Source organism: Tarenaya hassleriana, unplaced genomic scaffold, assembly GCF_000463585.1.
Source record: "Tarenaya hassleriana unplaced genomic scaffold, ASM46358v1 Cleome3, whole genome shotgun sequence".
Lineage (NCBI taxonomy): Eukaryota > Viridiplantae > Streptophyta > Magnoliopsida > Brassicales > Cleomaceae > Tarenaya > Tarenaya hassleriana.
The window spans coordinates 5,368,411-5,395,481 of record NW_010966177.1 but is presented as its reverse complement, the minus strand read 5'-3'; the positions used below and the strand labels follow the sequence as shown (position 1 = coordinate 5,395,481).

The 27,071-nt window shown below is 34.6% G+C and overlaps 4 protein-coding genes and 1 pseudogene across 4 annotated transcripts in view; 3 read left to right on the top strand and 2 right to left on the bottom strand.

The window, feature by feature from the left end:
* The first annotated feature begins 2,446 nt into the window (after positions 1-2,446).
* LOC104819529 (adenylyl-sulfate kinase 1, chloroplastic-like) lies at positions 2,447-4,905 on the top strand. Its single transcript, XM_010549643.2, has 7 exons — positions 2,447-2,766; positions 3,291-3,431; positions 3,554-3,703; positions 3,844-3,962; positions 4,089-4,173; positions 4,268-4,314; positions 4,524-4,905. Exons 1-7 carry the CDS (start codon positions 2,568-2,570, stop codon positions 4,617-4,619), a joined length of 837 nt encoding a protein of 278 aa, XP_010547945.1. The 5' UTR covers positions 2,447-2,567; the 3' UTR covers positions 4,620-4,905.
* A 10,049-nt stretch (positions 4,906-14,954) lies between these two features.
* Positions 14,955-18,265, top strand: LOC104819528 (anti-sigma-I factor RsgI6). The gene is made up of 6 exons (XM_010549641.1): positions 14,955-15,200; positions 15,294-15,456; positions 15,765-15,934; positions 16,577-16,675; positions 16,749-17,543; positions 17,806-18,265. Exons 1-6 carry the CDS (start codon positions 15,078-15,080, stop codon positions 18,169-18,171), a joined length of 1,716 nt encoding a protein of 571 aa, XP_010547943.1. The 5' UTR covers positions 14,955-15,077; the 3' UTR covers positions 18,172-18,265.
* Positions 18,266-19,189: 924 nt separating this feature from the next.
* Positions 19,190-20,720, bottom strand: LOC104819527 (cysteine-rich and transmembrane domain-containing protein A-like). Its single transcript, XM_010549640.1, has 3 exons — positions 20,566-20,720; positions 19,933-20,107; positions 19,190-19,505 (listed from the first exon to the last, which is right to left on the bottom strand). Exons 1-3 carry the CDS (start codon positions 20,606-20,608, stop codon positions 19,460-19,462), a joined length of 264 nt encoding a protein of 87 aa, XP_010547942.1. The 5' UTR covers positions 20,609-20,720; the 3' UTR covers positions 19,190-19,459.
* A 1,436-nt stretch (positions 20,721-22,156) lies between these two features.
* LOC104819525 lies at positions 22,157-24,163 on the top strand (annotated as a pseudogene).
* Positions 24,138-27,071, bottom strand: part of LOC104819526 — a 3,512-nt gene continuing 578 nt past the window's right edge. Inside the window, exons 2-3 of the mRNA XM_010549639.1 lie at positions 24,492-26,842; positions 24,138-24,389 (exon numbers count right to left, since the gene is read on the bottom strand). Of these exons, the coding sequence (XP_010547941.1) occupies positions 24,315-24,389; positions 24,492-26,842 (2,426 nt within the window). The 3' untranslated portion in view covers positions 24,138-24,314. The remainder of the gene's footprint in view (positions 24,390-24,491; positions 26,843-27,071) is intronic.

Genomic DNA, 27,071 nt, shown 5'->3' with positions numbered 1-27,071 from the left:
CTATGACATTACATGCATTTAAGCAATATTTGAGTTCATGTTTTCACATGAAAGATCTCGGCTCATTGCGGTATTTTTTGGGCTTGGAAGTGGCTCGCAACATCAGAGATTCATGTGTGTCAACGCAAGTACGCTCTCGATATTTTGTCGGAAGTTGGGTTACTCGGATGCAAACCTGCTCTCTTTCCGTTGGATCAGAATCATCGGTTATCACTCTGGATAGTCCTCTTCTTCCCGATCCTTCGTCTTATAGACGTTTGGTGGGTCGACTCATCTACCTCACGGTGACACGTCCGGAGCTTTCTTACTGTGTTCATATCTTGTCGCAATTCATGCAGCAGCCGCGACAAGATCATTGGACTGCATCTATCCACGTGGTTCGGTATCTTAAGCACGACCCCGGACAGGGTGTCCTGTTTCGCGCCGACTCGGATTTGCGGTTACGTGCTTGGTGTGATGCGGACTATGCTGGGTGTCCCCTCACTCGGAAATCTTTAAGCGGTTGGTTCATTCAACTCGGCTCGTCTCCCGTGTCGTGGAAGACGAAAAAGCAGACGGTTCCGTTTCTGTCCTCCGCTGAGTCCGAGTACCGTGCCATGCGGGTCACTACCTCGGAGCTCGTCTGGATCAAGAGTCTTCTCGGCTGTTTCGCAGTCGAACATCACGACCCGGTGTTGTTGTTTTGCGATAGTCAAGCGGCTCTACATATCGCTTCGAACGACGTGTTTCACGAACGTACCAAACACATCGAAGTCGATTGTCATTACATTCGTCATCACCTTAACAACGGCAACATCACTGCTCACCATGTTTCTACTCATGACCAACTCGCGGATATCTTCACCAAGGCGCTGGGCAAGAAGGAATTTACGTGGTTTCTCGACAAGTTGGGCATGTCTACCCGACATTCTCCAACTTGAGGGGGGTGTTACCGAGAATATCGGACATATATATTATCATGTATATCTTGTGTATATCTCTTTCTTTTCCTCTGCTTGATTCGTCCGAGATTTTCTAGGTCTTGGGTTGTTTTCGAGTTGTATAAGTATAGTCGTTCCCGATCAATACAAGCACAGATTTCTCCAAACTCATACCTTGTTACATATCACATATAAAAAAACTAAAAATTAAAAATAAAAATAAAATATATGTATATGTATATATAGGTGTATATAGATACTTCAGTTATGTATATATATGTCTATATACATATATGTCCACATATACACATGTATATATATCCACATACATATATATACATATGCATATATTTATCTTTCTATGTTTTAAATTTTAGTATTATTTGTTAAATTGTTATTCATTTTTGTTTTTATTTTGTGAGACCTGACATGGTGATGTGGAAGAAATCCGTTATGTGTTCTGATATGTAGTAAATTATCAACGATTTTACAGGTTGATATATTTTCTGACAAATTTGGGTATTTGGTACATTTATTTATCAAACTAAAAAATCGTGTATATTTTTATTTATTCTGACGAATTTGGTATTTTTTTTAGTTTTTCCTCAAATTAACTAATGTTGTATAATTTTTGTCCAATACTTTGGATAAAATTAAAATAAACCAAATCAAATAGTTTGGTCCTGGCAAAATCTAATAATTTGCATATATTTCTTTATATATATATAGGTGTAGCTAAGAAATTGATTTTTTTTAAATGAAATTAACTTTTTAGCTTATATTTGTTTTATGAAATTAATTGAAATTTCTTATAAAGGTTGAGAATATATCTGTTTTTGTTTAGCTCATAATTTTTGGATTTATGTTTCTAGAATTAGAAATATATTTATTAAATATTGATATATAGATTCGGTGTAGATTTTTTTAATTTGATTTCTATGAAATATTTATTTTAAAATATTTTATTTTATTCGTCTTTCTTTTATTTCATTCATTTTAGAATTCACATTATCCGATTTAAAAACATTATAACCAATTATTTTTTATATTCAACCAAAAAATGCTCTTTGACTGATTTTTCAACATTTTTCCTTTTCTTTTGGGTCATTGTTTCACGAATTTGGATGCAAATACAGGATTAATACATCAAGCCCATTGTCACTCACACACACATACACACACATATATATATATGTCAAAATTGCCTAAAAAAGATATACATACATATATATGTGTATATATATATTATCTTTTTGACCCTCGTCATATCATATTTGCAAGACTTTTGCTTTATTTAGTTCGGAAAATTCTGAACCTGGATGTAAAGCCTCCATTAATACATTAAACTCTAATTATTATTATTTTTAAAATAAAAAAAGAAAAGAAAAACGGCACCGTTTTGATAGGTGGTGACGCGAGAAATTGCAAAAACGTGGCCAACCACCTCTCTCTCCCTCTCCTTCTTCACCTACCCATACCTTCTTCCCTTTATATTTTTTTTACCTGTCAAATTAAATTTCCATTTTAACGGTCACATTTTCCTCCTTACATTAAAAAAAAAATATCTCCCGCCCCGTCTTTCGTGTTTTGCCGCTTCTTTCTCCTTGTTCTTCTACTAAATCCGATTTTCTTGTTTGATCGGTTATTATGATCGCCGCAGGGGCCAAATCACTTCTAGGGCTTTCGGTTGCGTCGCCGAGAGGATTTCCAGGCAGCAATTCGTTGAGCAATCCGAGATCTGTGGGTGTTGTTCGTGTTTCTTCGTCGTCCATGGATGGTTCGCAGACGGGGAGCCTTTGCACGAATGGATCTCTTCTCGACGAGAAATTGGTGAACGGGCATGCGGGTATTTTAAACATATTTTCTTCTCCTTTCTCCTGATCCTTTCGTTTTCCTTTCCTGTTGCGTTGATGTTAGCTGGCTTCCGAGAAAATCTGGGATCATTGGAAGATATCTGGAAAGTTTAGGTTTGATCCGAAAGGAAGTTCGGAATTGATTTTGCTACGCATATCGTGTTTTCTGGATTGGACGATTTTCCTTGTGTCCTTTCTGGGGAATTGGGATTTCTTCTTCTTGTTTGGTTTCCGAGAAAATTCGGGAAGCTGGGCGTGGGGATTTAAAACTTTTGGCTATAAAAAATCGCTTTTCATCTTGCTCTGGATACGAATCTGGGTTAATCGTGTTTCTTCCGTATAATGACTCTCTCACGACTCTTGAAAACTTTGTGGATATGGCAAATTCGTGTCTATTTCTCATCTCTCGAAAGATAATCTGCAGAAACATTTTGCTATTTCCAAATACAAACCCTTGTGTTCTTTGTTTTCTCTGAGCTTTCTGAATGACATGGTTTCCTGAATTTGGTTGGATCAGGGAAAAATCATGGTCCCTTATCTACGGTCGGAAACTCGACCAATATAAAGTGGCATGATTGCCCGGTTGAGAAAATCGACCGACAGAGATTGCTTGGCCAAAAAGGATGCGTCATTTGGATCACAGGTCTCAGTGGTTCAGGTCTGATTTCGTCTATGTAATCTCCATTTGAATCGAAAGAACCCATAAGTGTGTGTTTGCTCAGTGTTGTGTTTGCGAGAAGAAACTTGTGCCCTAAGAAAGATATTTGATTCATATTGCAGGGAAGAGCACGGTGGCTTGTGCTTTGAGCCAGATCTTGTATCGAAAAGGCAAATTGTGTTATGTCCTTGACGGGGATAACGTAAGGCACGGATTAAACCGCGATCTGAGCTTTAAAGCCGAAGACCGAGCAGAGAACATTAGAAGAGTTGGTAAGCTAATCTTTCTAATCAATTTCTTGCTTTTGTGATCTTAAAATGCTCAAAATCTTGGAATTTGTTCTTTGGAGTAGCTTTATCCTCTGTCATTAGTGTATGGAACCCCATCTTCTTATGAATGTGTTCTTGTTCAGGGGAAGTGGCCAAGCTTTTTGCAGATGCTGGAATCATCTGTGTTGCCAGCCTGATATCTCCCTACAGAAGGGACAGAGATGCTTGTCGCAATTTATTACCAGACGGAGATTTTGTCGAGGTCTTTGCTTTCTCCTCACTCAGTCATGAATATATTTCGATGGAGGGTTGTCTCCTAGGCTATGCCATTGAACTGTCATGGTCATACATAGCCTGCGATTGAACTGATTTGGGTTGATAAAATTAGGTTTTCATGGATGTACCGCTTGAAGTTTGCGAGGCAAGGGATCCAAAGGGTTTATACAAGCTCGCCCGTGCAGGAAAGATCAAAGGTATCGTGCTCTAACGGAAAAAGACTCGTCCTGATTGAGTAAAGCTTGTCTTTTTGAGATCTCGAATGACATAATTGTGCAAAACAATCTGCAGGATTTACGGGTATAGACGATCCTTACGAGCCGCCATTGAATTGTGAGGTAAAAACCGATAGGATTCTGCACATTGAAATGGAAATGGGGTCTGAAATCGTAGAGAATGGTTTTGCTAAATGCTATGAGAACTCTAAACTTCATTTCTCAATCAAGATCTTTAGCGTGATGCCATTGCAAGTTGATTTTCGGGTTCATCTTTTCGCAACTAACGGGCCGTCTTTTTCGCCTCTTTTCGTGTTTTTTCCCGGGTTTAGATTGCTCTGAAACACAAATCATCAGGGAATTTGCCGATGGAAATGGCTGAAACAGTCGTAGGATACTTGGAGAAGAAAGGGTACCTTGGAGCATAAGCAACTCAATTGCTTCCATTGGCATCAAAATAATAGTTCAAGAAAGGATGAAGCAAAATAAAAATAAAAATCCATGACTGCGTTATCAAATGAAAAAATTCCATACATCATAATAGTTTTACTTTTAATAATATTCTTCATCATCATTTTATATTCTTCCTCCTCTTATGGCTTTGTACATAGGTAAAAGATGTCAGTCCATCCTAAATATTATGTGCATCCTCTCATATTGTAACGCACTTTTTGTATACAATAAGTGAAAAAGTGGAATTTTCACGTCCTGTCATAGGATTGGTGTTTCGGTATTTGGTTCAGGTTGGGAATAATTCGATTCAGTTTTATCGGTTTTATAAAAATAGGTACCAATTGATTATTATATTATATTCGGTTCAATTTCGGTTTCAGTTCGATTTGATTTCGATTTTTATTAAAAATAATAGATCTTTTAAAAAAAATAGTTTTTTGGATTTTTTTAAAATTCGGATCGGTTCTGAAAAATTCGTTTCTCTAAAATTAATATCGTTCGGGAATTTTAAACGGTTCGGATCGAAAAAAATACCAATGAGATCCAAACTTAGTTGATTTTGATTACCCAATTGCTATATCGATCGAAAACTAAAAAAGGAAGAACTGATATAATTAGTGAATTCTACCATTTGAAATTTTCATCCATAAAATCTAACAAAATATAATGTGGGTTATGATCAATCATCATGTTTGTTTAGATATCTTCATTGTTATTGGTCTTCCATTTATAATTTTGCTTTAATGTTACTTGAAATATTTTAATATTCTTTAGAGATTAGGGTTATTTTTATTCAAGAATAAGATATTAAATTAAACTTGATTTTTTGGGCTAGAGTTTTATTTTGGATTTAGTTTTGGGTCATTGCAAATCTAAAATTAAATATTGATCCAATTTCTAGAATGTTTTGTAAGAATAATATCCAGTTTTTGTAAAAAAAAATTCAAGATAATTATAATACAAATTTAGATAATATGTCAGAAAAATCTAAATATCTATTTTTTATATATGAATAGTTGTAACCACAAAACTACAAATATTATTCCTTTTTGTATTAAAAAGAGAATTATAAATCATCTTCTAAGTATTTTTAATAGTTTTTCGAATTTTTTTAATTATTTGGTTTAGAATCATTGCTAAATATTAGGAAAAGACTAGGGTAGACCCGCGCGATGCGCGGTTTATTATTTTTTGTATAAAATTTGATGATATAAATATTAAGAAATAATATAAATTATTTTTTAATACAAAAAATAATCGTTAATATTAGAATATTATGAAAGCATTATTATTTATTATATTAAAGAATTTTTAAAATTATCATTATTTATTGTGTAAAAGAATATATATATATATATATATTTGCTATATGCGCTCGGCTAATGTTTTGCTAGATGTGGACATCTTTAATTTTATGTGGACATTTTTATAATTTTTATTATAATTTTATATAATTTATATAGAAATATTTTTTTCTTATAGATTGAATGGAGCAAGTGTCCCCGTATACTTCAACGTAGATATGCCACTATTTAGATATACATATATATATTAATTAAATTATTTCTCATTCGGGTATTCTATATTTTATTTGACCTATTAATACCTTACCATTTGGAGATCAACAACAACTTTTTCCTCCTGCATATCTTTGTTGCTTCGAATTCGACCAATAACGTCTTCATTTAGAACATAGAATACTAAAATCTTAGTATCATTGAATATAAGTGGGTAAAAAATTAAATATAAATATCGAGAATAATATTGAGGGTGAAAACATGAGTAAAGAAATGTATTGTTTCACCTAGAAACTCGACATTTTTGTTAGCCAAAGCAATTAACTCACTATAATCTCAAAACCTAAAAAACTATTTAGACATCTAGATAGATGTGTCGCAAGCATCTAAAATATGTGTTCGTTCTGTAAATCGTAATTACAAATTGAAATCGGTTAGTCTAAATTGTTGATTAGCCCTGACCACCTCAAAATCGATAATTATATAAATCACTACAAAAACTATGATTTTTCAACAGATTTTTCCAACGGATGTGTTCGTTGGATTAATTTCAATGGATTTCTAACGGATATCCGTTGGTATATTTCCAATGGATTTCCAACGTAATTCCAGCGGACCTTAAACGGATATTGTCGCTAGAAATCTGTTGGAATTTTTAACATCATATCAACGGATACGTAACGTTGGAAATTTTCTACGTAGTTTCCGACGGATATCCATTGGAATTTACGGGCAAAAATTCCAACGGATATTCGTTACATATTTGTTTATTTTCCAAGGGATAACCGTTGGAGTTTTGAATTAAAATCTTCCAACGGATAACAGTTTGAAAAATTCGAACGTTTGATAACAGTTGGATTATTCCAAGGGAGATCCATTCAAAAAGATAACAGTCGGAGAATTCCAACGGATATTCGTTGGAATGGGTAATGGTCGAATGTTTCCAACGGACTTCTAACGGATGTCCGTTGGAAATTATTCTACTTAAGCCCTTCGGTCATTATTCTCCCGAACCACTCTCTAAATCATTCTTCTACTATCTTTACACCGGAAAATTCTCCAAAAAATATCTTTTTCAACAAATCCGAATATTCGTTCATCTCCACAATAGATATATGATAGAGTTGAACCGATTACAAAAGAGTTAATGTGGTCTTCATGGAGATCATCTTTGTAGCAACCAATGCGTTGCCTATTTATAGAGCCATCATCGAACCATTGATTCCTGTTGGACTCTTCTAAAAGATCGGTCCATATATAGTTTTGAAAGAAATGTTTTCTTTAACATTTTGAGTTGAAAATAATGATCGTGAAAGATACTTATGATGCATTTGCTTGAACTGGAGCCCGACGCTGACGTTGTGCAGCGTTATACGGTTAGTTGCCGGAGCAAGTTCGATAATGACGATGATAAAAATGCTTTGCGCGAGAACTCGTCCCCTATTTTCCTCCACATTTCCCCTTATTTTCTCGGCAATCAAACACTCTCCATCCCTTCTCCGCCTCCCCTGCCAGCGCTCCATCTCTCCCATCGCCGCCATGTCTTCTTCTTTGCAACAACAATCCGCTTGCATATTGTGAAATTTTTTCATTTTTCAAATCCTTACTGAGGAGAGATAATGCGAGTGGGGAATATCTATCTATGCGTGATCTCCCAATCCGCTTGCATATTGTGATGGGTCCATCCCGGATTTCCAAGTCCGATGTGCGACCATCAAGTCTTCCTCTCTCTCCGAAGCAACAACAATGGTGTCCGCTACTTCTTCTCTTTGAGTATCATCATTGTTCTTTGACTTCGGAACTCAAATCCATTCCTCAAACCAAAGATTGAGAATTCTCAGTGGCCGATCCATACAAGTGTGATTCGCGTAGTAGGAGAAAATTGAGAATTGTCGTCATCGATTCGGTCTCGGCGTCGAACCCGGAGCTCCGTAGAGGACCCGACGATCTCATTTTTTCCATCCTCTCTAAGGTTTGTATGTTGTCAAACGATCTCGTTGCCAGATATATTCTCTCTTTAACACACAATTATAGCAATCTCACTTCCTGAAAATTATAGCAAAAAAATTCATCAAAGTTCCAATGCGAAACAACTTCCATGAAACAAATAATAACTGAAAATTCAACTAATAATTGAATAACCTTGATAAAAGTTGTTTTTCTCAGCGTAAATACAAACCATTAAAAAAAACAAAACCTAATTGCATATAAATGTACTTTCTCAAATGATCGGGACCTTTTTTGTTGTACAACCATTCTTGGATTCAATAAATTTTTTTTAAGGTATGAATATAACGTTTTAAATCATGAACGGTGTTTTTATTTCATTTTTAAATATATATATATATATATAATTTAGTTACTTTCTATGACAATTTATCAAATTCACATTATTTGTTATATAGTATAAAATTGTATTTATTTGTTATATGGATTATTTGTTATTTTTTAAATGAAACATTTATTTTTATAGTTTATTTTGTCTCTTATTTATTTGTAACAATTTAGAGGTTTTTTTAAAATGTAATATTTAGGGATTAGATATAATGTAAATATAATTTTTTAAAATAAAATATAAATAGAAATAAAAATATGAAATCAAAACTATTCATCCATAAGGTATAATATTTAAATTTGACTTTTTTTCTCTAATAGAAGTTCATATAGCAAACATCAATTTTGATTTAATGTACCAAAATATTTTAATTAATTGAATATTATTAAATTTTACTATTTACTGTTTTATGTGTGCATAAATTATATCAAACTTTGTTTACATGGAACTAAATTATACCAAATATATTAAAACATGCATACATATATGTATATATGGTATTTGAATATCTTAAATATTTGTTAAAATATTTTATATTATTTTGTATTTATAATCATTTTATTGTTGTAATTTTTAAAAATTATAACAATAATCTTCAAAACCAAGTAAATATTATTTGTGCAATCAGATCGATATTGTATCTCTCATTTGAAATATGTAATCAATATATCTACATATATATATATATATATATATATTTGCTTTTTCATTTGACAACTTTAATTTCTTTTTTATGATTAAAAAAAAGGAGGCATATGGAGGAAAAAGGGACACGACACACATGCAAAACGCTCATTTTTAACAATACACCAGATTTCTATAATAAGTCAGTCATTTTTTCAAGAAACCAGAAGACATAATTCCATCGCGGAAAATGAAGAAACATGCATATAATATCACATAAAAAACAAAAAAGTAGATAAAAATAGAAAGACATGGCTCTAAAAAAGGGATGATTGCTACATCTAAATATTTCTTGGAACAAAATTTTAAAACTCAAACAAACCATATATATACTATGAAAAATAACTAAAACCATGTAATTAAATGGATTATAAAAGGATTGTTGTAAACAATACTCAAACTTCTTGTGATTTGTATTCTGTAAATTTCATTTGGGACTGGAGAGTTGGGAACAGATAAACTTGGCGACAGCTACCATGTTATTGAGCGGTGGCTTCACGTCTGTGTATTTACGGGTGCATAGAGAGATTTTGACAAAACCAAAAAAGGTGAACATATATCTACAAAACGTGTATATGCCATTATATATAAACACATAGAAAAATAGGTGAGTATGGCAGTTTCGAATATCTAAACCTATAATTTTTTTTTCGATTAAACAGAAATTATCTATATAAAATTGTATTTTAGTAGCAAATATAAAGGAAACCAATTAATTTTAACGATATATTTTTTATATTAAATAAATAAATTAAATTATAATAACTATATTAATAAATTTTATAAAATATATAATCCATACATTGCGCTTTATACTAAAAATTTCCAACATATAAATTTAAAGGTATTGATTTTTTTATATAATCAAACATATAATTTTTATTTTATTTTTAACATATATACATATATATACACATAAATATATATATATATATATACACACAAATACATATACACATATATATACATACATACAAACATATACACACTCAAATATATTGTTATATATATATGTATACATACATATGCATATATATATACATATACATATATACATAATATCACATATACATATACACAAATTAAAAATCAAATATAAATATAAAAATACATAGATAAGTACGTACATACGTATATACATACGTATATATATACAAATATAAACACACTCACACACACATATATATATATATATATGTTTACATGTTTTTTATTAAACGTATTACCTATTTTTTTATAACCTATTTTTAATGGGCAAAAATTAGTGATAGTTTAATAATATATATACACACATACATACATAAATAAAAAACCAAATATAAAATATAAATATAATATATATATATGTTTACATATTTTTTATTAAACGTGTCACTTGTTTTTTTAAACCTATTTTTCATGAGCAAAAAATAGTGATAGTTTAATAATATATATATACATATATCCATATATACACATAAATTAAAAATCAAATATAAAATATGAATGATTTAAAAATATATACATACAATCATACACACACAGAGAGACACACACATATATACATATATACATATATCTGTAAAATGCTTGAGTCAACTCTAGAAAAAAGGACAAAACTGTTTTGAGTAAACGTTAAGATTTGCAAACACGGATTAACTGGCTCAATATGTATAGAAAATAAGAGGTAAAGATAATTGATATTTTAAAATAGATCAATGAAGTTCAATCACCCTTTCTCTGAATTGGATGTGAAGACATGCATACCATTTCATTCCTTCTATTGGACCACATAGCATCACCACCTGCAAAAACACAAACGCATTTTAAACCGGAATAAACCCAGAGATTGAAAGGGGGAAAAAATTATATAATGAATGACAATCACAATGAAGTTATGGGTCCATACGTGGAACCTATATAAGCTCGTTTAAGAACCAATAACGCATGATAACATAATAAAACTAATTAGAAAAAATAAATGTGATTATTAGTGACCTATTAAATATTACGTTCTACAGTTTAATATTTAATCTTTTGCTTACTAAATACAATGAAGTTGAGGCGTAACCGTTTTTGTTTTATTGTGATTGTTAGTGGCTAATAAATACCAAGAAACGTTTTTGTTTCAAAGTGTTTTGTTGATAGTTTTATTTTTAATTTTATATCATATAGCAATACGTTGCAAATTAGATGTAGTCCAATCGTTATACATAATATAATAAATTATAAATATGAGATTTGTTTTTTAAATTGTAATTATGTTAAAAGTTTTCATTTAATTCTTATCATATCATTTTTCTTATTTAATATGTAATAATTTTTTAATAACCAATCAAAAAATAGATTTTAAATATAAATATAAAAAATTAAAAAACTAAGATCAAAATAAACTTTTATATAGTAAAAGTTAACTTTTCGTACTTTTATTTATTATATTTAGATGTAAAAATTAGTGTTAATCTAAATGTATATATGTGTGTAAAAATTAATTATAATAATAATTATAATTATGATTGTGAAAGATGATATTAAATTAATAAAAATTAAAACAAAAATGCCACATAGATGATGACATGGAGATGAGGTGGCTTCACCACAATACTTTAAACACAATTATTAATATATATAGATTTTCCATGGTATTAGTCTATTAGAGTCTTTCTAATTTAAAATCATGGTTAATATAACCATGATTAAAGATATGAATTCTTTGGTCTTGTAGTTGGGTTGGATATGGAAATATTGACTCAATTCGATTAATGAAGTTGAAACTTATACGATCTAGTTAGAAGTATAAAGTAATGATTTATGAGTGATTGTTGATCCAATGAGGATGCTGTAACAACAAAGAACGTCCCAGTTTGACAGTACAAATGAAATTTGGACATAGTGAAAAATATAATTATCCCGATGAAATTTGGATGACATTTGAAATATTAATGTGGCTGACTATAGAAATATTATTTTATAAGAGAAATGAGGTTTGTCTATAGAACTAACAAAATATCAAACATTGTGTGAAATTAATTGTTAATTACATTAGGGGAAAAATCAAATTTAAATGCAAATTCAGTAACTAGAAAATGTCAAACCAGCCAACTTGTCTCGAATCGAAACGAGTTAGAAATAACGAATCATATCGTAAATCAAAAACAAATACAATATTTATTAATTTATTCGTATTTTGAAAAAAGTATATGATAAATGATATTTTAATATTGTTAATACGGAAATTTTAAATATTAAAATATCAAACACACTAACTTGTTTGACAAATTCATATACAATAGACAAAAAAAAAAATTTAACCTCTAGGAAAATGGGATAGATAGTAAAGTTGTGTTGTATAACAATAGAAAAATAGGTTTATCTTTAAATTGTGGTTCAATATTTGAGAGGTAACAAAGTTACTTAAAAATCATGGGTTTGATTTTACTAATGGAGAGAAATGAGTATAATCAGTTATGTGATTAAAGATTGATTACGGGTCTTGAGGATTAAGTCAAAAGTATAGTGAATCTTTTGGTTTAAAAAAATAAAAAAATAGTTTAAAAAATAAAAACGCTTGAGGTATACACATAGATGTCACATTTAAAAAACAGATAAAATAGAAATAAAAAATACTAAAAATGATAGTGATAGACCTAAATCCACTGAAGTGATTAGTAATGATTTGAAGTTTTTATAAATATTGGAGTATTTAATTCAAAAACGAAATGAATGAAAAAAAATATACGCTCTATCCAAAATAAATTTGGATTAAGGGGATGTTATTGTTAAAATATCATGACGATTTTTTTCTAATTGTAAAAAAGGAAAAGATACATATACAATCATACTTATTTTGTAAAAAGTTATAGAGGTACTATATATTAGATTTCATCTCCACTGATTATCTTATTGAAATAAATAATTAATTATTCGTGAATATCTCAGCAGTCAAATCTGAATTCATCATCAACTACGACACATATATTCAATTTTTATAAAAAAAATTTACCAAAAGAGTCAGATATTTTTGTTCAATCTTAATATATATATATAGTTTTAAAATATATTGACATTCTGTTCAAAGAAAATTATGTATTTTTTCCTTACCTTTTAAATATAATTTCTTAATCTGCGTTTACTGTTTTGGGCGGTGGTCGCATAAGCAAACAAGTTTGTCTTTTTGTTTTATCGTTCTAATCAAAACTTTAAAGATTTTTGTTCTGTTTGAAATTTTATTTCATACGAATTGGCAGCATTCAAAAGCCTTCACGTGTGCTAAATTCTACATATTAAAAAATTGGTTATTTATGCTATTTTTAGTTATAAATTAGCCACATATTTAGTTTGTACACATAGCAAATAACAATATGAAAACTTTGGAAGAAAATGAGTTGGTTGAATATTGAATTTTTTAACCTTAAGTTTGAAGATTCAAATTTTTTTTAACCTACTCGTCTATATTTCTATCAAATTATAAACAATCTAAATTAATTTACATCTCTTTCGTATGATTTACCGTCTATTACACGAGAGCAGGAGTTTAACTAATACGTTGAGGTTTACCACGTTATAAAAGAAATGTTAAAATTTTGTTATAAAAAAATATTAAAATTTTGTATGTAGGGTTTGGGAATGACCGAAATGCCCTTATAGAGTCGTTTATGAGCTGAAGGCAACACGACATTGTTCGTGGTCCAGCTAATTCATCTGAAGGCTTTCTGTCTTTTTGCTCATTTCCTCATGCACAAGGAAATACAGCCTCAAATTGCTAATGGATTTCTAAAAATTAGAAACTAATTGAATATGATTGGAGCACCTAGAATATATATGCATACATATAATTTTATTAAATGTAGAAATTTATGAAATAATATTTTTTTATTAATAACTAAAATAATATATATAAATAGATAAGAGTTTTACAAGTAAATTAAATATAATAATAAATATTTTAAAATATATATTTTCCGGATTCGATAAAATTTCTATTATACAATATATCTCGTAATATTCTTCAAGATCCGTTATATCTTCGATCAATTATATTCGAAAAATAGAGGAAAAAAACAACAATCAAACTGCATTTCACACATTGCTTTAAAAGTACGTGAAATTTTGCTTATTGGTTTATTGCACTCTAAACAAAATAAAATTTACAAGCATTTCTATTCATGACGGCACATAAACGACATATATATATATATAATATATATATATATATATATGTATATATATATATATATATAGTAAACCGGATCAAGCGTCTATGCCGGTATTTGATTATCCATAAATTAGTATATTTGGGTTAACCTAAATAACTCACGCAAATATAATTTGTTAAAGTTTATTATTTTTGTACATATTTACTGTTAGATATCACAAACTGTAATTTGTTAAATTTTAGATTTTTATATATATATATATATATATATATATATTTCTTTTCAAAATATAGAATTTTCAACTATAAAGTAGGGATTTTATAATATGCATATACGTAACTCCAAATGTCTTTCACGGGACGACAATGCGAGCCACTTGTTGAATACATCTCCTGCATTACTCTTTTTGGTCGAAGATCCTGCATTAATACTTGTAAGCTTTAGCAGGCTTTTCCTACAAATTAAATATATTTGTAACATATATATACACATACATATATACCTATATATGTACATCGCATCTGTATCTATGTGTGTGTGAATATTTATTCTTATATTGTGAAACATTTCATCGTTTCTGTAAATTATTCTGGTAAAATTTATTCTAAAACCAAAAATGGAATCTAAATATAAAACAATGAAAACATTATACTCGTGCTTTGAACATTTATCAGAGCATATACACACACACACACACATATATATATATACACACATAATTGATCATATCAAGTATCAACGGTTGCAGGGGAAGAAGGTAACATGGAGAAGAGCTTCTACAACAATGGCCGCTTCTGCATATTATTAATCTCTCACTGCGTTCTTCTTATGAGTTCAGGGCTTTGCTCGAATCCCTTCTCCTACGATCGTTATTCGGAAAAAGAGGTACAAAAACAAAACGCCCACATTACATATACGCAACATTCAACCGTATAAATACGTACATATACGGTCTCTCATACGCCATTTCACGAGCAGTGTGTAACCGAGCCACCGAAATCTTCAAGCAATATTGGAGGATTAATACTTAACCGCGACGTGGAAGATGACGCAGGAAACCGGAAGCTACATGGCAATGGAGCGATCAGTGAAATTGTACATAGAGTTCATGTTCATCAAGGGCATATATACACCTTCTCTGGTAACCACAACACCTTTCACATACATATACACACACACATATATATACGGTCCGAGATCTTTATCGTGTTGATGCCTTCGAGTGTCAAAATGTTCATGAACTGCATCTACGTACACAGTTTGTTTTACCAAGTCTTTAGATCTATCAAATCTCAAAGACCCTGATCAAGAATCGCTTGAATGATTTTCTTTTCGAGCTTGACGGCAATAATAATCTATTTGGCGTTGCTTCGATGTATGAAACGACGACGTTTTCTTGCGTCGTAAAGCGCCGTTCGATCTTTCATGTTCATTTGGTTCCGAATGAAGCTTGGGTGAGGACGGGGAAAGGGGAGAGTACGAGAGTGGAAGCGTCATTCAGGACGGAGGACGGAGGACTCATTCATGGGGGCGAAGTCGCCGCGGGAAAAGCGTGTTGGTCGTTGCTCAAAGGCGGTATCGTCGCCAATTTCTCAGGCCCCGTCGACCTTCTCTTCAAGGTACTACATATATATATATGTGCCCGTGGATCTATACGTATATTTAGAATGATACGTGAAATCGGACGAATATACCCTTTTTATATACACAAATGGTTTTTTTTTCCGTAGTATCTATACATCGTATACGTTAGTAAACTCGTAACTACAATTACGATAGTACCTTGACATAGTCCATCGAGAAAATTTGAGCAAATCCAACGAGTAAATTCATCATGAGTCGAGTTCGTGGTGAACCAATTCAGCTGAGTTCACGAATTGGCTCGCGAACCAGATTTTTTTTTTTAATTTTGAATATTTTTACTATTTAACTTGTGTTTTTAACATATATTCTGTTTTTTGTTTAACTTTCTATGTTTTTATAATATCTTTAAATATTTTTTAGGATATAAATTGTGTTTTTTGATTAAATATTTGGTTCACAAATCGTGATCTAAAACTAAATTCAGTTGGCCAAATAATTTTGAGTAACCAAAAATGGGTCAGGTCGGATTAGATTTAAAAAAATCTAAGATGGAGACCGGTTGGGTTGGGCCGGTCCGTTCTACACCCGAGTAACACGTAAGAACGAAAACATAATTACAATTACGATAGTACCCCTCATAGTATACTGAGTACTGACGATGGATTTGCTCGGGCCAGAGCCAAAACAGAGGAGCAGAGATCTCTGTAGCCGAAATGTCGCTGCAACGGTTCACTAAAAGGCAATGGAAGCTCGAGCAAGATCAAGTCATCGACAAGGTAACTAATGACTCGTGTGTTATGTCTCGATTTTTCGATAAGCTCTGCCTCTTATATGCTCGAAAACCCGCAGATCCGGAAGAGCAGAGTTAGGTTTCAAGTGACGTATCGGAACAAAACCGCCGTAAAAGGAGCTACGATATCCGTAAACCGGATCAAGCCCTCTTTCCTCCTCGGCTGCGGCATGAACTATCGCATCTTGTCGAGCCAAGGGTACAGAAACTGGTTTGCGTCTCGGTTCAAACTCACTTCCTTCACCAACGAAATGAAATGGTACACGACCGAGAAAGTCCGCGGCCGGGAGAACTACACCCTTGCGGATTCCATGCTGAAATTCGCCGAGGAAAACGGTATTAAGGTAAGGGGGCATACGGTGCTTTGGGATAACCCGAAAATGCAGCCGAGCTGGGTTCAAAACGTAACCGGAGCTGAAGATTTGATGAACGTGACTCTGAACCGGATAAACTCGGTTATGACGAGGTACAAGGGGAAACTTACAGGATGGGATGTGATGAATGAGAATGTGCACTTCAGATTCTTCGAAGACATGCTCGGAGAGAACGCCTCGGCTAGTTTCTACTCGTTGGCTTCCAAGCTTGATCCCGATATAACGTTGTTCGTGAACGAGTACAATACGTTGGAGAATAGCAAAGAAGGAATAGCGAGCCCCGTTAACGTGAAGAAGAAGATGGAAGAAATCGTGGCGTTTCCCGGGAACATGAACATGAGAGGAGGAATTGGAGCTCAAGGTCACTTTGGACCTTATCAACCAAACCTTGCTTACATAAGATCGGCGTTAGATACATTGGGATCCCTCGGGTTTCCTGTCTGGTTAACGGAAGTCGATATCCCCAAATGCCCGGATCAGGTAACGGAAAACGTGTTTTCCGGGTTCGTTACTTCTGTTTCATCGATCAAATGTCTGATAAATCTAGGCAATGACTAGGTTAGAACCCGAGTCCTCGCGTATCTTGATCCAGATTGAGCAGGAGCAAGAAATTCTTCAGCGTTTTACGTTCGAAATAAACGGAATCTAGACTCGAATTGATCGAGACGGATTGGATAACGTGTGCAACGAACAACGTTAAACTGCTCTAACCGATACATTATGGATTTTTCGGAATTCTCAGGTGAAATACTTGGAAGAAATCTTGAGGGAAGCATATTCTCACCCGGCGGTGGAAGGCATAATCATGTTTGCAGGGCCAGAAGTGTCGGGTTTCGACAAACTTACGCTTGCGGACAAAGATTTCAAGAACACGGAGACAGGTGATCTCGTGGACAGGTTGCTGAAAGAGTGGCAGCCATCCGAGACACAGGAGTTTGAGATCACGTCGGATGGTGGATTGGGGTTTTCTCAGGAGGTTTCTCTGTTGCATGGCGATTACAGGGCGACTGTGAATCATCATCATCCGCCATGGATGAAGAGCTTGTCCACAAGCTTGAGCTTTGAGGTGAAGAAGGAGGAGATGGTGCAAGTTGTAATTGATGCCTGAATATTGAAATCGTTTTCTTCTGTAGATGTTAAAACATATATTACAAAACATTCCAACTCATGGGAATTATTAGAGAAAGAGACCTGTTTCAATTATTATTATTATTATTATTATTGTTATTATTATTATTGTATTCAAATCATTATACGCTAAATTTATCTAGATTTCGCAGCTTTTATTTTAAGTTTGGTCGATTTTTATTGATGTTTGGTCGTCGTTTTAAATATAAAAAAAATCCCCAAAATGATAGAACCGATATTTTTAAAATATGATGATAGAGACATCACCTTTCGTAATGAATAAAGAAACGAAAAAATCTCGAAACATTTTATCAAGCTAATGGAAGATTTAAATCTGATCTACATATCGATTAGGACACGGTTTAATTTTAATACTATATAATTTTTATCTTAAATATATAAAAGAAGGCATTTGTCGACTTTTTTTTTTTGGGATGATGTCTTTTTATTTTAAAATCTTTTTTTTTTGGGTTAGGAAATGATTATCGGTTTAATCACCCGCGAAGAAGTTTCCGCTCGTTCATCAAGAAGTTTCTGGCAGATTGTTAATTAGGTTTAAGCAATATCATTAATTGCATCATTAGAATCAAACCTTAATTAGGCTGTTAGGTAATACTGATCAATCACTTCCACTGTAAACAATAATAATGATAATAATAATAACAATAATAGTTAGGTGCAATGTCCCGATTCAATATTTATCCTCCAGTCTCCAGATAAGCGTTTGGCTTTATTAGGACATCAGAGGTTTTACATGGTTTTAAATAAAATAAGAGATTGTCCCATTCAATATTTTCGGGTTCGTATACGTGGGCGAGGTCACGATATAAAAAATATATTTTCTGATTTTTTTAATTCAAATTTGTATAATTCAAAGACGTATATTCTAAATCGCATTATTAACTTTGACTTCGGATTTTGAATCCGAACCAAAAAAGATATTTTCGATTTTTTTTTTAAATCCCAAAACATGAATTTGGGACTAATAATCAGTGAAATTGATGCAAAGAGTCAACAAGTCACATAAGAAGTCCCCCCACAATTTACATTCCCACACTCAAATCCAAACGTCAGCTATATAGAGGTGGACGATCCAGATTATTCATGAATGAACATAACCTAAAACGATAAGAGGAAAAAAAGAACCAAGGTTCACCAGCAATCCTGTCTTAACGCTCCACAAATCAATCGCGGTTTTTTGTTTCTTTTTCCTGCACCGAAACCACCCCCGAGACGAAAATGGCGGCAGCCACGAGCCGTCTCTCTGATCAGAAGCAGGCATCCAAGAGACAGCAACAGCAGAGAGCAGCAAGACTGTAAAAGTCGAACAGTGAATCGATCAATGGCACAAAGAAAGAATGGAACTCTGAATTTGTGATAATGGGCGTTTGATTATAATGGCATCTGAAAGCTATGTCTTAATGAACGTTGTTGATCATTGATGAGACCAAAAGTGAGAAGATAATTAAAGACCAACAACTCAAGTTTCAATACGTTTCTACCATAAGAACACAAACTGGATTAAAGAATGTCTCCTGAAACCAATCAACACATGCCTTTTCTCGAGATCCGCATATCCAAAGGCAGAAACAAGTCCAGAAACCCAATATTCTTTATCCTCAATCAGAAAGATGATAGGTTGTCCAAAACAAATAAACGGATTGCTCAGACAAGTAAAATCTGATCATATATATATATATGTATATATGTATATATGTGTGTGTGTGTGTGTAAGGCTTACCATCCTTCTAGAAACCCAGGACTGCTTTGTTGATGCTGTTGCGGTGGTGGCTGCTGCGGATACTGCGGCGCGTACGGCGGCGGATATCCCTGAGGAGGATAGCCCTGTGCATATCCCTGCGGAGGATATCCCGGCGGCGGATAAGCGTCCTTCGGATATCCCTCCGGCGGATACCCTATTCCAGGTTAAGCGAAAACCACAAAGATTCAGATCTCACCGCAATCAAACAGAATCAGAGTATCACACACAAACAAACAACCCAAGACCAGAAATCGTCGGATCTCGAAATTTTATCGATCCCAACAAACATGCAGTGATTTCAAAAGAGAATCCAGAATCGGAAACAGTTTAAAAAACTGAACATAGTCTTGAAAAAAATGGATCGAGATCTAGATCACGAGTTTTCACAAAGGTAACAGTGATTCCGAAGGAGAATCCAAAAACGGAAACAGTGCAACAACTGAACACAATCGAAAAAAAAAAGCTGGACCCAAACCTAATGCACGAGTTCACGAAGGAGATCGATCGACGAAGAACATGGAAAAAAAATCAAGAAGAAACCCAAATTGAAATCGAAACAAATAAAAAACAATGATCCAACACAGAATCAAACAGAAGAAATCGGCAACAGACCTTGAGGAGGAGGAGCACCAACAGGAGGCGGATACTGACTCATCGAATCGTTCCTTGTTCTACACTTTTCTTCTGCTCCTTCGTCCCTCTCTCTCCCTCACGCAAAGATTATGAAACGGAGAGATCTCAGGGATATCGATTTTATACTGTTTTTGTTTGGTTTCCTTTTTTATAAAAGTTTCTTTTATATAAATTATGAAGAAAAGCAAAGTTGCCGGGGAAGGTTCTGTCTCGGTGGTTCGCATCCAGCGTAAGCCCACAACGACCGCCAACTTCTGGGGGAACAATCAACCATTCACGTTTTGACACGTCATCAGAGGTGGAAAGCAAAATGACGTGGCGATATCCTATAGGTTTTGGTTTATGAAAAGAAACTGATATTAAAAAAAAAAAAGTTAAAACCGCGTCGACTGCGCGTACTGGCCAGTTTTACGATGAAAACCAATATCGAGGTTTTCGGATAAGGTTTTTTTAAAACTTTATTTATTTTGATGTTATAAGTTTTTCAATTAATATATAGATTTTAAAATTTTAAAATTAAAAATAATAAATATATTTCAGTTTCAGTGCCAAAAAATATATATATATATATATTTCAGTTTCTATTTCATTTTTATTAAAAAAAAATTATAGAAAGTTTTTGGATAGGGTTACCTGGAATACAGCTTAATCAGTTTTTATTGTTATTCATAGTTTTGGATAACGAATCATCTTTATACATAGGTTTCAGTTTCTATTTCATTTTTAGAAATTATTTCGACAGTTTCTATTAGTTTTTTGTTATTAATCATATGTTCTATAATTTTTTTAAAAACGAAATATCTTTATAGTAATTGTCTCAAATTATTATTTTTCTAACAACTACATGATGATAAATATTTAATTTATCTAAACGAAATCGGTCGAATAAAACAAGCGAAGGAAAATATTTGTGAAGATTTTTAATGTGAAACGGCTTACTAGCATGAGACGACCAGATAGATGTTCCAAATACCAAATCGCACTGTCTAACTTTTAATTTCTTTTTTTTTATATGCAAAATTCTTATTTTTTTATATCAATTTAAAATAATCGAAAATGAGTGGAAGCTCCATTAAATTTGAACAGAGCAATTACAATTAAATTAGGATCTCTGCTATTGTAATAGTGCCGTCGAATAAATTTAATATATACCTAACAACTCTAATTTAATATATGTTATGGGCTAGCACACAATTTTTCTCCATAATTTCCTATTGATGCTAAGAGTCATAAAAAGAATATCTAAATATTCATTCCTGACTGCCACATAAAAAAACCAAATTTGTTAATGATTAAATATTTTAAATTACCATGAAATATTAAAATATATTCATTCCTATAATGTTTCAAAATTTTAAGATATAATAGCCTAATTAATCTAATTAAAAAAATATAATATATGATAATTTGGATATATTCTGGTACACGTATCGTCATGGAACTAATGAATCAGTTCAAACTGTATTTATTTGAAACTTTCACTATTAAATTATTAAAGTAAGTCCAAAATATTAATATAAAATATGTAATTACGTGGAAATTAAGCCCGAGATGAGGCCCGTGACGCCCATTGACCTGCCTCATCAGAAAGCTGCATCACTGTTGATATCGATGGCGATTCTCACTTCACTTCCCAGTTTTTTTTTTTTAATCAAACAAAGAAAATTTAACAAAAGCCCCATGGAAAATAATTTGGATTGAAAGCTTTTTTTTTTTTTTTGCTTTTGGTTCTGATGCGCGAGGGACGAATACGATGCCATTTTCGTCATCGCTCTCATCTTCATCTCACTCATTTCTATCACTCCAAGCGCGATCTCACATTCCCTGCATCCGCAGTCCCAAAACCCTAAACTTCTCAAGAACCCGTGATTTCGCTTTTCCCCCTTCTCGCTTCGAGAAGATCCCGTGATTTCATCGACGCATGTCTCACCTTTCTACGCGGGATCTATTCTATATGTACGGGTATGTATGTATGTATGTACATGCGTAGAGTTTTGAACTTTTTATTGTGGGTTTGGAACAGGGGAGGGACGATCTTGTGGATGATCCACGGAATCGGAGCCGCAAGATCAGAGCAGAGTATGTGTTCGACGAGGATTACGATGGGGAAGAAGATGATGATCAGGAGGACGAAGACAAGAGTTTGGATCTGTTGGTTAGATTTTCCGAAAATGCATTCAGAAAGATCTCGAAGAGGACGAGGAAGGCAGTGAGATCGATTTTACCTGTTTCCATCTCCACGAAATTGGTGAGTGTTTCGATCCGATCGTATGATCGCGTTGAAGTTTGAAAGATTTTGTTGAGGAACATCATATGGGTTTGGACATGAACACTGTGAATCCGTAAACACATCTTGATCTTAGCATCACATGAGAGAGATTTTCATAAATCCCGTGTCAAATTTACAGCATCTAATAATAGTCTCTGTCTCATTTTCAGGTGGGGTTTTCAGTCAGTGGAGTACTTATTCTGGCATTTTTGTGGATTTTGAAGGGTTTCCTCGAGGTTAGATCTTTCCATTCATGTTCTGCTTTAACTCGTATCAATGGATCAATCAAACTATACGATGAGAATTATATTGTAGGAAGATGCGCTTGGCTATTGAGCATTCTTTAGACGGCATGGTCCTTAGAAAAGCTTAAACTGAGGCAGTTAGCTTTATAACTTTATGCCCTTTTATCAATTTGGTTTCTTAATGGTAGATTGATCCTTCCATGGTCATGTCGGGTTGATCTATTATGTTTGTTTGAGAACCATTTGGGCTCGGAGGCTTTCGTCAAGATCGGAACTTTGTTGCTGATTGAAGCAACTTCTGTTTTCGGTTGAAGGTTGAAACATCGGTTGAAGTTTGTGATAAGAATGTCACAAACTAAGTTTATAACCGTATTGCTGTATCAAAATTTCATTTTTTTTTTGAAGCATACTCCAGTTGCTAGTGTCGTAACGAAAGTTGATTCCGAAATACTTGGTGTTTCAGCATGTGCTTTCATCTATTTAGATCGATGGGTCGGACCAGAAGATGATCTGCCATAAATTGGATTTGAGAGGCTTGGAAAGGTTAGAGCTTTGCTGTTGATTGCATCAAACTCATGTTCTGATCCGCATCAAGAACCTTGCTTGTTTGCCTTGCTTGCTTGAACTCATGTACCTTTGTAGATCTGCATGCATATGCATCCATACTATGAAAATACGACGTGCGTTTGTATATATAAAATCGTGTTTTTACTGACTCGGGTCAGGACTGGTGATTGGAATGCAGGTGGCTTGCACCCTTGGAACTATGGTATTTACGAGCATTTTATTTATATACGTGGACTGTGGGCCGGTTTAACTTACGTACAACAAAGCCGTGGCAGCAAGATGAATGAACTGGCCGACGACCCGCGTGCTGGGAGCGGGGTGCAGCCCGTTTCTTGATTCCGGTTTCTCGATCTAAGCATCGCAAAGAAATACCACAAATGGATACCAATCTAGTACCTATTTAGCATAAATTGATGCGATTACTGATCAACTATATCATCGATTTGATATCTGTTTGGTGTACGAATTGATAAAAATGGAATCCTGATTCAATTAAGCTTTAGAAGTGGAGATTGCTACGTACAAACTTAGTCAACACCTACAAGTCATAAGAGATCTGCAGTCAAACCTAAAGAAGCATCAACACATTGCAGAGTGGTGCAATGGAAAAGCAAATGACTAAAACCATCAAGTCAAGCGTCTCTCTCTCAATGAGCAGAGTGCTGGTTCCGGATTCTGCTTGATCGCCTCACCGGAGTGATCGCCTCTTCTTCCCCGAGACCCTGAAAGCGTAAATTCACGTATATCGAAACAGGTTAACCGGATTTCGCTCGTGATCAAAAGCATAATAATCCGAGAGGAGGAGGGATTAATGATAGACTCACGGTCTTGAAGGGAATTCTCTCGTATGTGGTGAAGCTTCCATATGAAGTGGAGCCTATGGAGTATTCTGATGCAGAGGATGCAAGAGATTCCTCTGTCCTCGAGCTTCTGCTGATGTTTTTCTTGCCACTCCTCTTCCTTGTACCGCCGCTTTGTGCCTCGTCCGGTTCTCTGTTGCTGTAGAACGACGAGCTGTTTCTCTTTTCGAAGCTGCTGCTCATCTCGGTAGGGCACGGTTCCCTCATTCTGTCGTCGGCTTCTGTCTGGAAATTCAGCGTAGAAAACCTTTCTTTGATCATGTTCTGTACTGCCGCTGCATGGTTGAAGTTTGGCTCCTCTGTGACGGGCACTGGTTCAGAAGCAGATGCGTTTGGCATGACGACTGGTTTTGCTTTCTTGGTGAAGAAGAAAGCCGAGGCTGCGAGTACAACCACCACCAGAGTCGAAGACAACGCGAGCACAGTCCCGGAAATTTGTGAAACCTCGGCCGAAATAGCGGGCCGAGTATGAGATTCTTCCAGGTCATTATCGATCTTTGTGGAAGACCCTGATTCAGGAAGCGGGTCAGGTTGAGCCTCGGTAGTTTCAGTTGAACTATCAGCAACTCCGACATCCTCAGCAGTTCGCCTCAGATCTTCATGCCCTGTCTCTGTTTCTTCTTGCCGGTCTTCGTAGTTAGCTTCAGATTCATATCCACCGAGTTTCTCCTCTTCCATTTTATCGGTCTCTGTTTCAACCGCCTCCTGAAGCTCAGTAGCTTCTTCTGCTTCAGCATCTTCTTCACAAAGTATTTCAGATTCTTTCTCTCCTTCACTGTTCCAATCAATATCCCGAGTTTCTTCTTCTCGGCCACTTTCTTCACTATGTGCTTCGGAATTGCTTTCACATCCAACCATCTCAAAAGCAGAATCAGTTGTTTCCAGCTTTTCTTGATCATGTTTCCATGTCTTGTCCTCGGTCTCCTCATGAAACTCAGCAGTAGATGTCTTGTCCACATCACCTGCACTAAACTGTTCCAATGGCTCTTCAGCTTCGCATTCGATTTCATCAGCTCCTTCCATTGCAGCCCTCTTTACATTCATGTCGACTTGGTGATCCAATCCAATTACACTGATCTCAGCTTTATCTTGCTGAAAAACGCTATCAAAAGAACCGTCTTCCAACCAATCTGTCAAGTTATGGAACTGCAGCCAACTCCGTTCCTCTTCTTCTCCTAGACTGGAGATCAGCTCGGATATGTAGGCACCCGATGATTCCGCCCACGTCCTCAACTTTTCACCGACCTGCTCAAAGTTTGCCCTCGCCGAATCTTTGAATTCGGGTGGGATGTAGAAAACATAGAGACCTGAATCTCGAAGAAGGGAAAGTTCGCTTTCGGGAGAAATGGTGACTGAAACTGAGAAATAGGCCACAGCTAGAACCAATAGCCACCCGAGGAGCTTGAATGCCCTGAAACGACGCGGTTTTGAAACTTGGTCAGTCATTTCCTCAGCTCCATGCGCTTTCACATCTTCATCAACATCAACATCATCAATAACATCATCATTAACATCATCATCTTTTACTTCTTCTTCTTCTTCTTCCACTACTGACTCTCTTTCCTGCGAAGCGACGTCCTCTTCTGACTCTTCAGAATTTTCGGATTGCATTTCATCTTTGGATGCTTCTGTGTCGGTAGAGCTTTCAGATGTGAAGATATCTTCGAGCTGCTTGCACTCGTCGAAATAGTGCTCAACTCTTGGGTTTGGCCTGTAATGGAGAAACTGAGGCCGAGGCGAAAGATAATTCTTTTTCGGGTCATATGGAAGAACCAATGGATCAGCATCAAGGGGTGCCACCACGGGAGATGTGTATGGGACAGTGGGCCGAGGACTGATCTTGAAGCTTGGATCAAAATCGGCACTGCCCTCTTTCTCGTCAAACATGACATCACTGGTGTCTGAATCTTTCAAGTCCAAAGCTTCCATCTTGTCCAAATCAGTGAGGGTCATGTCATATGGATCCTCAACTTGCGGCTTTTCATCCAACACCGTCTCAGGCTTCGGCCCTTCCTTATCTTCCCCGATGATGCTTACAACATCGGAAAACGAGACAGTTGGCCGGGCAGGATGGCTTCTGGTCTCCTCCAAGATCAGACCTCTAACGTCGGAGAACGAGACAGAAGATCGAGGCCCTTCGTTTTTCTCAGCCAATACCTTCTTCCTCGGTGATGCGTTGATCTTGGAAGCTGCTGAAATCGTTGGAGACATGAAGTTCTTGGCGCCCTTTTGAGCTGGAAAGGCTCTCCCCATGTTCGAAAACTGATCCTTATCGTTCTCTTTGTCTCTTCCAGTAGAGTTCCTGCGAGAGAAGTCTGAGAAACAGAAACAGCCAACCGAACAAGAGACAACTCAGACATAAATTGTGATAGCAGAATGATAAAAGCTCAAAGCTTTCGGCGAATCTAACGCCAAATTTCACATCTTCGCAACAAAATTCCTGATCAAATCTTTGCAGAGGCTAAGTACCAAAAGCATAAGTTCTGCTTGTACAAGAACAAAAACCATAACATTTCCTCCAAACTAACTTCTGACACACTCTTT

Coding starts and splice junctions, on each gene's coding strand:
- LOC104819527 (XM_010549640.1), bottom strand. CDS start 20,608: ATGAGTCAGTATCCGCCTCCTGTTGGTGCTCCTCCTCCTCAAG. Junction 20,108..20,565: donor TGGTGCTCCTCCTCCTCAAG/GTCTGTTGCCGA, acceptor AACCTGGAATAG/GGTATCCGCCGGAGGGATAT. Junction 19,506..19,932: donor CCTGGGTTTCTAGAAGGATG/GTAAGCCTTACA, acceptor CGACTTTTACAG/TCTTGCTGCTCTCTGCTGTT.
- LOC104819528 (XM_010549641.1), top strand. CDS start 15,078: ATGGAGAAGAGCTTCTACAACAATGGCCGCTTCTGCATATTATTAATC. Junction 15,201..15,293: donor ATCGTTATTCGGAAAAAGAG/GTACAAAAACAA, acceptor TTTCACGAGCAG/TGTGTAACCGAGCCACCGAA. Junction 17,544..17,805: donor TCCCCAAATGCCCGGATCAG/GTAACGGAAAAC, acceptor CGGAATTCTCAG/GTGAAATACTTGGAAGAAAT.
- LOC104819529 (XM_010549643.2), top strand. CDS start 2,568: ATGATCGCCGCAGGGGCCAAATCACTTCTAGGGCTTTCGGTTGCGTCG. Junction 2,767..3,290: donor ATTGGTGAACGGGCATGCGG/GTATTTTAAACA, acceptor TGGTTGGATCAG/GGAAAAATCATGGTCCCTTA. Junction 4,174..4,267: donor CCGTGCAGGAAAGATCAAAG/GTATCGTGCTCT, acceptor AACAATCTGCAG/GATTTACGGGTATAGACGAT.